General features: G+C 44.8%; 1 protein-coding gene across 4 annotated transcripts in view; it reads left to right on the top strand.

Moving 5' to 3' along the window:
* The window catches only part of LOC308585083 (acidic leucine-rich nuclear phosphoprotein 32 family member B-like), a 28,047-nt gene extending 16,437 nt beyond the window's left edge, over window positions 1–11,610 (top strand). For all 4 annotated transcript variants that reach the window (XM_081190638.1, XM_081190639.1, XM_081190640.1 and 1 more), the window contains 4 exons: window positions 6,288–6,406; window positions 7,496–7,638; window positions 9,142–9,339; window positions 10,743–11,610. In XM_081190638.1, the coding sequence (XP_081046764.1) occupies window positions 6,288–6,406; window positions 7,496–7,638; window positions 9,142–9,339; window positions 10,743–10,854 (572 nt within the window). In that variant the 3' untranslated portion in view covers window positions 10,855–11,610. The remainder of the gene's footprint in view (window positions 1–6,287; window positions 6,407–7,495; window positions 7,639–9,141; window positions 9,340–10,742) is intronic.
* Window positions 11,611–12,384: the final 774 nt, after the last annotated feature.

Raw genomic sequence — 12,384 nt, 5'->3', positions numbered from 1 at the left:
CCCTACCACTCTCTGGAAACCATTTGGATCCATTAAGTGGCGGGGGTGGACCATCCGAATCGGTCCCACCTCCCTGCAGAGGGGAAGGGTCGTGGAGAAGTCCAGTTGCACCAGGAAGTGATCTGACCATGGCACTTCTTTAGTTTCACTTTTACTTAGTGTCAGATCACTTACACAGCTTCTCCCAGTTCAGAAGTGATAGAAAAATAGGTCTGGGTATAATCATCCCCAAATTTCCTACTGACCGGCAGCTTCATATACAGTAGATGTTAAATAGCATTGGAGACAAGATGGTATCCTATGGTATCCCACAGTACAGTTGCCAGGAGGCAGACAGATAATCGTCCAATGACGTTCTCTGAAAGTGATCCCAGAGATAGGATCAGAACCAACGTAAAACAGAGCCGCCAGCATGCATCTCACTGTGTCGGCTCAAAAGGATATCATGGCCTATGGTATCAAAAGCTGCTGAGATATCAAGTAACAACAGGGTCTCAATCCCCATTCCTTCTCCTGAAAAAGGTCATCCATCAGGGTGATCAAGGCTGATTCAGTCCCACAAGCAGGCTGGAAGCTGAATTAAAAGTGGGTCAAGATAATTGGCTTGCAACCGTCCTGCCGTGACCCTCTCAATCACCTTCCTCCCCTCCAAAGGGGGCATTTGTGACCAGGCAGAAGTTGTCACAAACCAATGGCTCTTGGGTGGGCTTTTTTAATCGTGGTTGAATCTCTTCCAAGATGGCCAGGACAACTTCCTCTCCTAAGCAGGGCTTTTTTTCAGCTGCCATTATAAGAGAACAAGGGAGGCATTCATGCTAAGTTCTGACACCTCGTTTTCTAGAAAAATAGATATCACAGTCCCCAGAATATCAGAAGCCTGTTTTACAGTAACTTAGAGGGGAGTTTTCAGTCTGGTTGCCCCCATGCTGTAGAACAGCATGTCTGTTGAGATATGACAGGCACCCACAATCTATACTTTGTAGAAACATTAGAAGTCATTTGGTTTTTCTTTTGACTGGCTTTTTGAGCAAGGTGGAAATGTCTGTGGCTTAGGTCTCCATTCTGTCTTCAGTTGTTTTTGTACTATTTTAGACTATTTCTTATCTGTTTTGTTTTTTAATGGTATATCGGTAAATCAGTTTGAGACACATGTAAAAGGTGCTTCATAAACAATAATAACAGCACTAATGAATTACACTTTATTGTTTAAAGCCATAGACAGTCACAATATAAATAGAGCAAACAATATATTTAACATATTCAATGATGATGATGATGATGATGATGATACCCCCTCGGCATGCTTTAGAAGCCAGGGGCAAGGATTATCTAGCCCAGTGGTTCCCAATTAGCCAATTACTGAGGGCACCCTATTTTTTCAAAAGTCAAGCCACGGACCCCCTACTTTTGAATATTTTGATAACTCTATGGTAGCTACCTCTATAAAGCAATTCTTTGAACAAAATGTGGGGTAGCCCCTAATAAGCAAAGGATTTTAGGTACACTTTTAAAAATGGACCATAGAAATTGTGATATTACCATGCAAAAATGACAAAAACGTAGTTGGAGGAGAGGCACAGGATGGAACCATGGACCCCCCAGGGGTCCCCAGTCCCCTAATTGGGAGCCACTGGTCTAGCCTCTTTCATTGCCCTTTGTTCTCTAGTATACCAAAGTCCAGAACAGGCTCAGCAGTGCCAGAGGGGGTGGTCAGAGAAAACTGTATCAAGAGAGTATCATGTCTCACTTGTCCACTGTGCCATGGCCACCTGGAAAAACAGCCCCTGGAAAAACGACTCCATTTGGGTCGTCGTCGTCGTCCCCTGCCAAACATTCCCTCTCTACCTTTGTGAATTTGGGATCAGACGCGGGTGGCGCTGTGGGTTAAATGACAGAGCCTAGGACTTGCTGATCAGAAGGTCAGCAGTTCGAATCCCCGTGATGGGGTGAGCTCCCGTTGCTCGGTCCCTGCTCCTGCCAACCTAGCAGTTCGAAAGCACGTCAAAGTGCAAGTAGATAAATAGGAACCGCTCCGCCGGGAAGGTAAACGGCGTTTCCATGCGCTGCTCTGGTTCACCAGAAGCAGCTTAGTCATGCTGGCCACATGACCCGGAAGCTGTCTGCGGACAAACGCCGGCCCCCTCGGCCCATAGAGCGAGATGAGCGTGCAACTCCAGAGTCAGTCACGACTGGACCTAATGGTCAGGGGTACCTTTACCTTTACCTGGTTATTACCCAAATGCTGTATTTGATTAATGGATCTTCTTAGTAAACTTGACACAGCTTACAACAAAGAAATGGGCCATGCTAGGATGTTACAGAATGTTGGGAGCTTTCATAAGAAGCAATCACCTTACTCTTTCCTCGGTACCATAATAAAGCACATGCCGTGGGATTTTGGCAGCAAACACATTTATTTAAAGTGGCAGAACAATGCAAAGCAGGTAGAAGATTGTGGAACTGCCAAATCCAAAGCTAGGCTTGTGTTGGCAGGTTAGAAAATGTGGGTTCTTCAGGAGGGTGTGTGTGTTTCATTCCCCCCACTTTCTGCCAGCTGAGGACTTTAATGGATTTTACTTCCCATTGGTCCCGGTGGAGGAGAAAATGAGTATGCCTACCCAGGACTGGCATATTTTACCTTTCACTCTGGAGGAATAAGAGATTTGGATAAGCCTCCCTAAATCCAACTCTCTCCCCCCCCCCAACACACACACAGAGCACCTCCTTTTTGCCCTCCGCTGTAGGAGCACAGACAGCAGAGGACCAACAGCCACTGAGGCTTTCACACCTGCAGTGAGGAGACCTAGTGGATCGTCTTCTCTGTATCTCTCGCTTTCCACCCATGGAGAGGAAGAACTGCAAATCCTATGGCCTTTATGGCTTTCTAGGCACCATGCCATAGGTCCCTTAATTGATCCATTAATTAGTTAGTTAAAAAGTAGCTGATTGATCAGTTGGCAGCCCCAATTATCATGTTTAATTGGAGCTACACAGTTTAGCTGTGTATGGGCCTGCAGCTGATACATACTACTATCCCAGCGAACAGGAAGTATGAAGAAATCATGGAACAGAAAGGAATAAAGCAATCAAAACCTGGCATCGGAGATAAGAAGTAATTTGCAATGCGAATCAGTTGAAAGAATTCCAATTTGTTTTCCTGGCAGCTGTCCTCATCCCCTTCTCCCCCAAAGCAATCTTGAAAGCAATCCAATATGGCAAATACATTATCGTAACAATGCAGGCATCCATGATCGTCCCAACTTCCATTTCAATGCTGTCTTTCTGGGACCTAGATGGAGATCAGTTTTGCCAGATACAGCTGTCCCGAGATCTAATCCCCAACCAGTTATTTTATTCACTGTTGTTGACAAACAATAAATATGAGAAAGATTATATGAGAAAATCCTTAAGATATGGGAAACTGCATGGTTGCGCTGTCATCCCCTCTTGAATTTGGTTTTGTAAGTTGTTGTTTTTTTACTGTATCAAAAACCTACGGAGCCTGTTTGCACAGAGGCTGACAGTGGGAGAAAACAAATACGTGTGTCTGCAAAGGGAAATAAAGACTTTTTCAGAGCACTTTAAACTCTCATTTATTTGTTTTCTTTTATTAAAGAATGCATAACCCACTTTTCATTGCTCTCACAAGGTGGTTTGGAAATTTCAAGCTACATAGGGATGCATTAATCACACAAATCATTTTTTTAAAAACCCAATCCTAATAAATAATCAGCAGCAAATCACAAAATTATCCAGGCACATCAACCAAACACAGACTAAAATAAAAGAAGTCTATAGATTTTTTTTTAATAACCAGTAAAGATGAGCCATCCTTATGGATGAAGGACCAAAACAGTCTTGTCCCTCAGCCACTGATCTTAAACCTTGGGTAGACTCATATGCATCCAGGCAGCCTTTCAGATACATATTCTGTGGTGCCAGGTGTGCATAGAAGCAACCAGAGTCTTAAAGTGCACTCCTAGTTGTTCCTTGGCGAGACAAGCTTGCTGTCAGTGCCAATCAGCTGATCAGCAGTGAAAGCAAGCCCTGGTGGGATCAGTAACACTGCTGAGGTACCAACTGGCAGCACAGCCAATCTGTGCCCAGTCAGCTGATTATTGGAACATAGTTGCTAGCAAAGGAAATATTCACTAAGGGTCATCTAATGTCATTTGTGATGCCAGCCCCTGCCCATCTGCCAAAGTGGCCTATGGGGAGCTCAGCATCGGACTCGCTGACCAGATCCTGTTCACTGACCCTGGTTTAGAGCTTTAAAGGCCAAAGGTAAAGGTAAAGGGACCACTGACAGTTAAGTCCAGTCGCGAAAGACTCTGGGGTTGCGGCACACATCTCGCTTTACAGGCCGAGGGAGCTGGCGTTTGTCCGCTTCGCAGCCAGTTTTTCCAGGTCATGTGGCCAGCATGACTAGGCCGCTTCTGGCACAACAGAACACCGACACCCGAGCAGCACACGGCAGTGCTGTTTACCTTCCCGCCAGAATCTGCTTGCACTTTTGGGTATGCTTTTGAACAGCTAGGTTGGCAGGAGCTGGGACCGAGCAACGGGAGCTCACCCCTTCACAGGGATTCGAACCACCAACCTTTTGATCGGCAAGCCCAAGGCTCAGTGGTTTAGACCACAGTGCCACCCGCGTCTCCCTTAAAGGCCAAATGCGGCCCATTACATTGGGCCCAGAACCCAAAAGGAAGCCAGTGTAGCTAGCCCAGAATTGGTGTGCAGTAATGCAATCTGAACACCTGGCACTTAGCCTTAATGGCTCTCTCTCACAAAGTATATATAATGTACTCCAACTATGGAGTTGTCTTCCCAGGGAAGTCCACCTGGCAGGAGAATCATTATCGTTTTGGCACAAGGCTTTACCTCCAGGGATTAAATCTTTAATGTTTTGTCTGCTGGTCTGGGTTTGATTTTGTGAGATGGTTGTTCTAATAGTGGCTCCTACTAGTCTAGCGGTGCAAATTTTGAAACGCAGTTGCTTTTAGTGAGCCATATTTCAAAAAGGACACCCCAAAAGTTGTTGAGCTAAAAATGCGATTTTTAGATTGACTTGCCTAAGATCCAAAGATCCAGGACAAAGAGCCCCTTTTCTGAAATTTCCTCCCAATGTCTATTCCACCTTTGAAATCTCAGTACAATGGTGCCTCGCAAGACTAAATTAATCCGTTCCGCGAGTCTCTTCGTCTTGCGGTTTTTTCGTCTTGCGAAGCACAGCTATTAGTGGCTTAGCGGCTTAGCGGCTATTAGCGGCTTAGCGGCTATTAACGGCTTAGCGGCTTTAAGAAAAAGGAAACAAACTCGCAAGAACTCGCAAGATGTTTCGTCTTGCAAAGCAAGCCCATAGGGAAATTCGTCTTGCGGAACGACTCAAAAAACGGAAAACTCTTTCGTCTAGCGAGTTTTTCGTCTTGCGAGGCATTCGTCTTGCGGGGCACCACTGTAATGTCTGGGAAGATTCGGACGTATGGCAGCCCTAGTTTGTATGCTATTTGTATGTGTTTTGTGTAAGCGGCCTTGAAACTTTTGAGGTGTAAGGCACTATAAATATATGTGTGTTTGTATACAAGTGTGTGTGTGTGTGTGTGTGTGTGTGTCACACATACATGTACACATATCCCCTCTTGCATATCTCTAAGCTTTGAAATATTCTGCTAAGATATAAGGTAAAGGTAAAGGATCCCTGGATGTTTAAGTCCAGTCAAACTTCACTATGATGTGGTGGTGCTCATCTCGCTTTCAGGCCAAGGGAGCTGGCGTTTGTCTGCAGACAGCTTTCCTGGTCATGTGGCCAGCATGACTAAACTACTTCTCACACAACAGGACCCTGTGATGAGTGCCATACCAAATGGAAACGCCGTTTACCTTCTTGATGCAGCTGGTATGCTTTCGAACTGCTAGGTTGGCAGGAGCTGGGACAGAGCAATGGGAGCTCACCCCGTTCATGTGAACTCGAACTGCTGACCTTTCAATCGGCAAGCCCAAGAGGCTCAGTGGTTTAGACCACAGCGCCACCTGTGTCCCTCTGCTAAGATATAAATGACAGGAGCAGGAATATAATATTGAGATGCCCTACTCCCTTCCCACCTCTTCTCTGCCAAAGCCTTATACTGTCTATAACATTAGTGTCTCACATTGAATATATCTGATCTGTAGACAGGCCTCTATGAACTGAAAGCAGAGGTGCTATGTGTACTTTTGTAACCCCATAAAATATTAATAAAAACTATTTTTTGAAAAATATTGAGGTGGATATCTATATTTCTGAACAGGACCTTCTGAAGAAGAGCGTTTTTTCAGAGGAGAGCATCACACTCTGTGTGCCAGAAAAAAACTGACAGAGAATGAGAAATGGGAACAAAGACTGCAAGAGAACTGGGAAAACTGTGTGGTAAGGACTTCTTTAAAATTGTGGGCTTTATTTTTTAAAAAACATTGCTAGTAATATCTCATTCAGGCTGCATTCCTATACACTCTTACAAGGAAGTAGGTGTCATTGGACTCCTAAATTATTGTTTCTGACTCTGGATAAAAAGTATAGGACTGTCAGTGCAGTTTTAAAAATATTTTATTTAAAGAATTTGTATCCTGCACTTCTGCCAAAAAAGGTTCCCATAGCAGCTTATAGATCACAACAAGACAGTCCCTACCCTTAGGTTTATAATTGTAAAATATGGGGCACAAAAGGAAATCTGATTAGGAGGAAGGAAATTTGTACTAATGTATGACATCCTCCTACCTATCAAATTTTCATTTGTGCCACACCTTTTTAGATTACAGTAATCGCTTACTCTTATTCTTCCTCTACTACTACTACTACAGGATTCTCAACCCTGTCAGGTAGTTTGAACCTCTGCCAAAGAAGGCAGCAAAATTCAGCTTGTCAAATTTGTCACCCTAATTTGTTAGCAGTTATAGGTATAACAGAGAGCCTATATGCAAAAACCAAATTAACTCAGTGAGCCTCACAGTAGCTCAGCCATCTTGCTTAGAAGTAAGAAGAGTTCTGCATTGCATGGAAACCAAGGGCCAAACAGAGATGTGCAAAGTAATCTCTGCTCCCTTTAAACATTTATTGTATCCTTTAAACATCTGCAATCGAGCTATGGAATCTGGAGATCTATACTGGAACTGTGACAGGGGACATTTTAACCCTTGCCTCTGTACCATTTTCACCCCATGAATATCTACCAACACCACCTCAGAGCTGTGATATGCATTTCCCAACAGAGTAAATAACAGTTTTGGAAGAGATTTTTCTTGGGAAAAGAACATGGTGGGATTAACCCTCCCACCTCACCAAATTACTCAAATCCATATTGTGGTCCACTGGAGTTGTTATTTGCAAGACCTGAGATGCATTCTTGTCTAGTTTGGTCTTGATGCTGTCATAAACATTCAGTGTGCCAAAGATCTCCACTTGACTGTTCAGCTAAATGGGATCTATTCGTGTGTTCTTTGAATTCCCTCCCACCACCAGAGTTTAAATCTTTCGTACCAAGACTTGGGAGACCTTTACCAGGTAGAAAACTGCAAAAGGATTCTCCGCCGTCTAATCCGAGTGGAGAGGCTTTGGCTGGTGGACAACTCCTTGACAGATCTAAGTGCCATATGCTTGCCAAGGTAATTTGATTATTATTGGGACTTTTCCAAGCATTAACTAAGTTAATAGCAGAACGATGTATATCCCATGCATCCACAGTCACGATTGCAAGCAATTTACTATAGTGGGTTTAAATCATTAGATCACGTTATACATCATTTGTTGCAAGCGCCATCTGGAGAGGTGTTTTTTGGCCACTAGAAATTGCACTCGACCTTAGTTCATCCAAGTTTTATTCAGCTTGGAAACTAGGGTTTCCCAGTTCAGAAAAGAAGCCAGGAACTTGAACCACAGTTTGGAGTTATTATAAGATCCTAGACTGTTCTGACCCTGGCAACCACCATTTGCCAGTCTGAATGAAAAAAGGGGGGATAATGGTTGACAGATTGTGCAAAGCTGAGGCTTCTGCAGGACTTATTCTCAGGGTTGCTTCACTGGAACATTATCTCATCACCCCAGAAAGTAGCACACCCAACTGTAGCATAAGGTAAAGGGGTAAAGGGACCCCTGGCCGTTAGGTCCAGTCGCTGACAACTCTGAGGTTGTGGCGCTCATCTCGCTTTATTGGCCAAGGGAGCCAGTGTACATCTTCTGGGTCATGTGGCTAGCATGACTAAGCCACTTCTGGCAAACCAGAGCAGCGCATGGAAATGCCGTTTACCTTCCTGCTGGAGCAGTACCTAGTTATCTACTTGCACTTTCACATGCTTTTGAACTGCTAGGTTGGCAGGAGCAGGGACCGAGCAATGGGAGCTCACCCCATTGCGGGGATTCGAACTGCCAACCTTCTGATTGTCAAGCAGGCTCTGTGACTACAGCGCCACCCGTGTCCCATAGCACTGTAGCGTAGCCGGTGCTATATAAACAACCTGAGAGAGGCAGCCAGGTGAGAGGCAGTGAAGAGTGGAAGATGCTGTCTGTGTTGCAAGGAGGGAGGAAAAACCAAGGCAAGCTTTTTTTCCCCTGAAGGGAAAGGAAAGTTCCAAAACAAAAAGGCAAATCAAGGCTGGGAGACATTTACTGTAGCTCTTGCAGCGATACCAAATAGTCTCTGTGTGATCTTATCAGAAAGGGAGTTTTTCCACACATTGGTTAATTGGAGACTTCTGGATTTAATTGCCGCAGGTTGTGAAAGGGGAAGCAAAGTGGCTGTTGACATCTTGGCTAATTGTGTCAAGAAACTGTTTTCCAAATGAGCCCCTTCACTGACACAGGAAGAGTGTCAGAGAAATGCAATGTGAAACCAAGCTGATACGGTCCTCACCTGAGGTCTTGACCGTTTCACAAACAGATCTTTGAGCATAGTTCTTGCCGCACTGGAGACTAATTAGCACATTTTCTGGTGCCTTTTGTAAGATAGTGTCAGTATGGGGGTCCATTGAATTGCTTCTTACAAAAGAATCATTGTCTACATTTTCAGGACTTAAAATAATAACCTCCCAAAAAACCCTTATTGTTGTAAGTTGGAATGTCTTTTTCCCTGCATGTAATAACCGATCGCATACATTTAATGTGCTTTCCAGATGCAAAGAGCTGAAACTCAGCAGAAATCATTTTACATCCTTCAAGCATCTGCCAAAACTACCTGCGATTCAACATCTGTCCCTTGATGAGAACAACATTGAGACCCTACATGGGCTGTGTGCCCTGAGACGCACTCCACTGGAGTCTCTCGTACTCCAGAGGAACCCCTGTGAGTTTCTTGACAACTACAGGCAGCTGTAAGTTATTGCACGCCACTGGAGTGTATTTAGTAACAAGTCGGTCTGCAACAAAATGTTGCAGTGTGTCCAGTGTCTCATTTAGTCAGCCACCCCCTGCTCTCCACTCCAGTAGTCTGTTCCAGGGGTGGGGAACCTGTGGCCCTCCACATGTTGCCACGTTGCAGCATGACAGCTCCCATCATTCCTGACTCTTTCTCCACCCTTCTTATCCAGCTCCCCCCTGCTAACAGTTACTTGCTTCTCTATGACCAGTGGGCAAGTTGGGTCCTCACTGGTATGTTGAGGAGAAGAGGGAGGTTGTACCCTTGAATTACCCCCCCCCCATCCTTTTGAACTTTGAAAACTATGGGGTTCCTTTGAGTCTGCTGACACCTCCCTCTCATGCATGGATAGGAAACATAGGACTTTCACAGAGTCCGATCGAGGATCCTTCTAGCTCAGTATTGACTGGCATGGACTGTCTAGGATTTCAGATAAGGGATATTGTGAGAGCCGGGTGTGGTGTAGTGGTTAAGAGCGGTGGACTCGTAATCTGGTGAACCAGGTTCGCGTCTCCGCTCCTCCACATGCAGTTGCTGGGTGACCTTGGGCCAGTCACACTTCTCTGAAGTCTCTCAGCCCCACTCACCTCACAGAGTGTTTGTTGTGGGGGAGGAAGGGAAAGGAGAATGTTAGCTGCTTTGAGACTCCTTAGGGGTCTATAAAGCGGGATATCAAATCCAAAACTCTTCTCTCTCTCTCTTCTCTATCTGGAGTTGTTGGGGATTGAACTTGGGGCAGCATTTCTCAAACTTGGGTCTCCCCAAGCTGTTGTTGAACTACAACTCCCATCATCCCTGACCACTGGTCCTGCTAGCTAGGGGTGATGGGAATTGTAGTCCAACAACAGCTGGGAACCCAAATTTGAGAACCACTGACTGGGGGGGGGGGGCTTCTGTGTGCAGTTCAGATGCTCTGCCACTGAACGATGGCCCTTCCCCTGGTATTGTCCTGAGTGGTGGTGCTTTGCATACCGAAACACTTCTGAACACTGGTAATAGAAGGAATTGTGTGTTCCTGGGAAGCATGTTAAGTTGTTCTCAGATTCACTGATACACCCAAAGGCATGGGAGTTGTAAGGCAAGGCACATAACCTTAACCTCTGCACCATGGAGTCAGTCAAAGCATTCTACTCTCACATACTATGCTCACTTAGAGTTTAATTTCTGGGCACCACTGTTTCCTTTGGTCTTTCTAGTGGGTCCACTAGTGGCAAAAGTGAGGTTGACCAACACACACACCAGATTTCAGGGATGGAGAGCCCAAACTGGAGAGGGAGGGTATGGGAGCAAAATTGAAGTTAAGGTCAAGGGCATGGGATGGTGGAAATTAATTTACTCCTAAATCATATTCTCTTCTAGTGTGTTCTCTAACTTGCCAAACTTGAAAATGCTGGATGGGATCCTGAAACTGCCAGAGGACTGTCCTCCACCGGAAACCAATTTTATGTCGAAAATATGCACCATCCTATAGCATTATATTTTGTGAGAGGACTGAAGGACTTGCCACAATTCAAAGAATGAATCCTGCGAATGCACAAGTCTGTTTCCTGACCTTGCGGTCATAAATAGAGCAGCTTGTATGTCGTGCCAAAAATGTCCAAATTATGCACCACAGAAAACCAAAATATGCATGTATATATACTTAATTTAGAGTATATTTCCAATACTTTGTGGAGGCTGAAGGTGGCTTCAATGGCAAGGAGTGCCCATTTTCAACTGCAGTTGGTTCACCAACTTTGACCACTGTACTCCATGCTCTGGTGACTTCCAGATTGGATTACTGCAACATGCTCAACATGGAGCTGCCCTTGAAGATGACTTGGAAGCCTCAACTGGTCCAGAAATGCAGCAACCAGATTACTGGCTAGGGTTTAGGGCTCACATAGCTCCTGTTTTAAAACAGATGCACGGGTTGCAATTCAAGGTGCTTACACTAGTGTTTAAAGCCCTAAACGACTTGGGCTCCAGATATCTGAAGGGTTGCCTCCTTCTCTGTAACACCTCTTGGGTGTGAAGATCAGCTGAAGATTACGTTTTGGTAATTCCACCAACCTTAGAAGGAAAGGGCATTCTCTGCATCTCGCCACCATCCTTGTATAACTTTCACATATAAGACACACCTCTGTAACCAGACCTTTGGCAATGGGGATATTCATTTTCAGAGCCCGTCCTGTTCCTTTGATTGTAAATGGTTTAAACTGATCATATTATTGTATTTCTACATTGCCGTAACAATAAAACTATTGTTATTACTATCATTGATGATGATGGCGGTGATGATGATGCTAAAGATGAAACAAATCTTGTCCTCACATAAGGAGCTATATCTCCTGCTCCCTCCCCCCTTTCACCCTCACAACAACCCTGTGAGATGATGGCTAGGATTTGAACCCGGGTCTCTCCAGTCCTAGTCTAACATTCTAACCACAATGAGATTTGGCCGAAAACCTTCACACTTTTTATTTTGTATTTTGATGGACCCTTATAGAGCAAACAGGCCTCTTCTTTTCTTAAAAGAAAAACGAAGGGCTTATTCTGACACCGTTACCTGACTGATGCTTCTGCTCACGCTTTCTCCAGGCTGGTGACCTCTGGGTGTTTTGGAATTTAGCGCCCATGAGCCTAAGCCAGCATGTCTGGGGAGGACAGCACTGGAGCAGCTTATTGAGGTTCTCATGGTTCCCCTGACCCCCAACCCAAAATGGGTTGGGGTTGATGGAGGTGAGATTGCCTGTTCTTCGTCTGTAGTAAATAAGTCTATTCCCATTGCAGCTCAGCAAAATAGGGTGCTATACACTTCCCGCTACTCCAGGTCCCGATTGGTGAGAGCTTTCAAGAGCAATACTCACACAGGTTTGGAGAGCTCTCTAGAGACTTGCAATATTGTAATATGTGAATTTCTGTACAAATATATTGTTACAGGTTTGAAGGAGGGCAAGTATACCATACTATAACATGTACAAAAGAGTCAAGTTCCATGGTGCTTTCTGCAGCATAATTT

Source organism: Podarcis bocagei (assembly GCF_964188305.1).
Source record: "Podarcis bocagei genome assembly, chromosome: 4".
NCBI lineage: Eukaryota > Metazoa > Chordata > Lepidosauria > Squamata > Lacertidae > Podarcis > Podarcis bocagei.
This window is presented reverse-complemented; position numbering and strand designations above follow the sequence as displayed.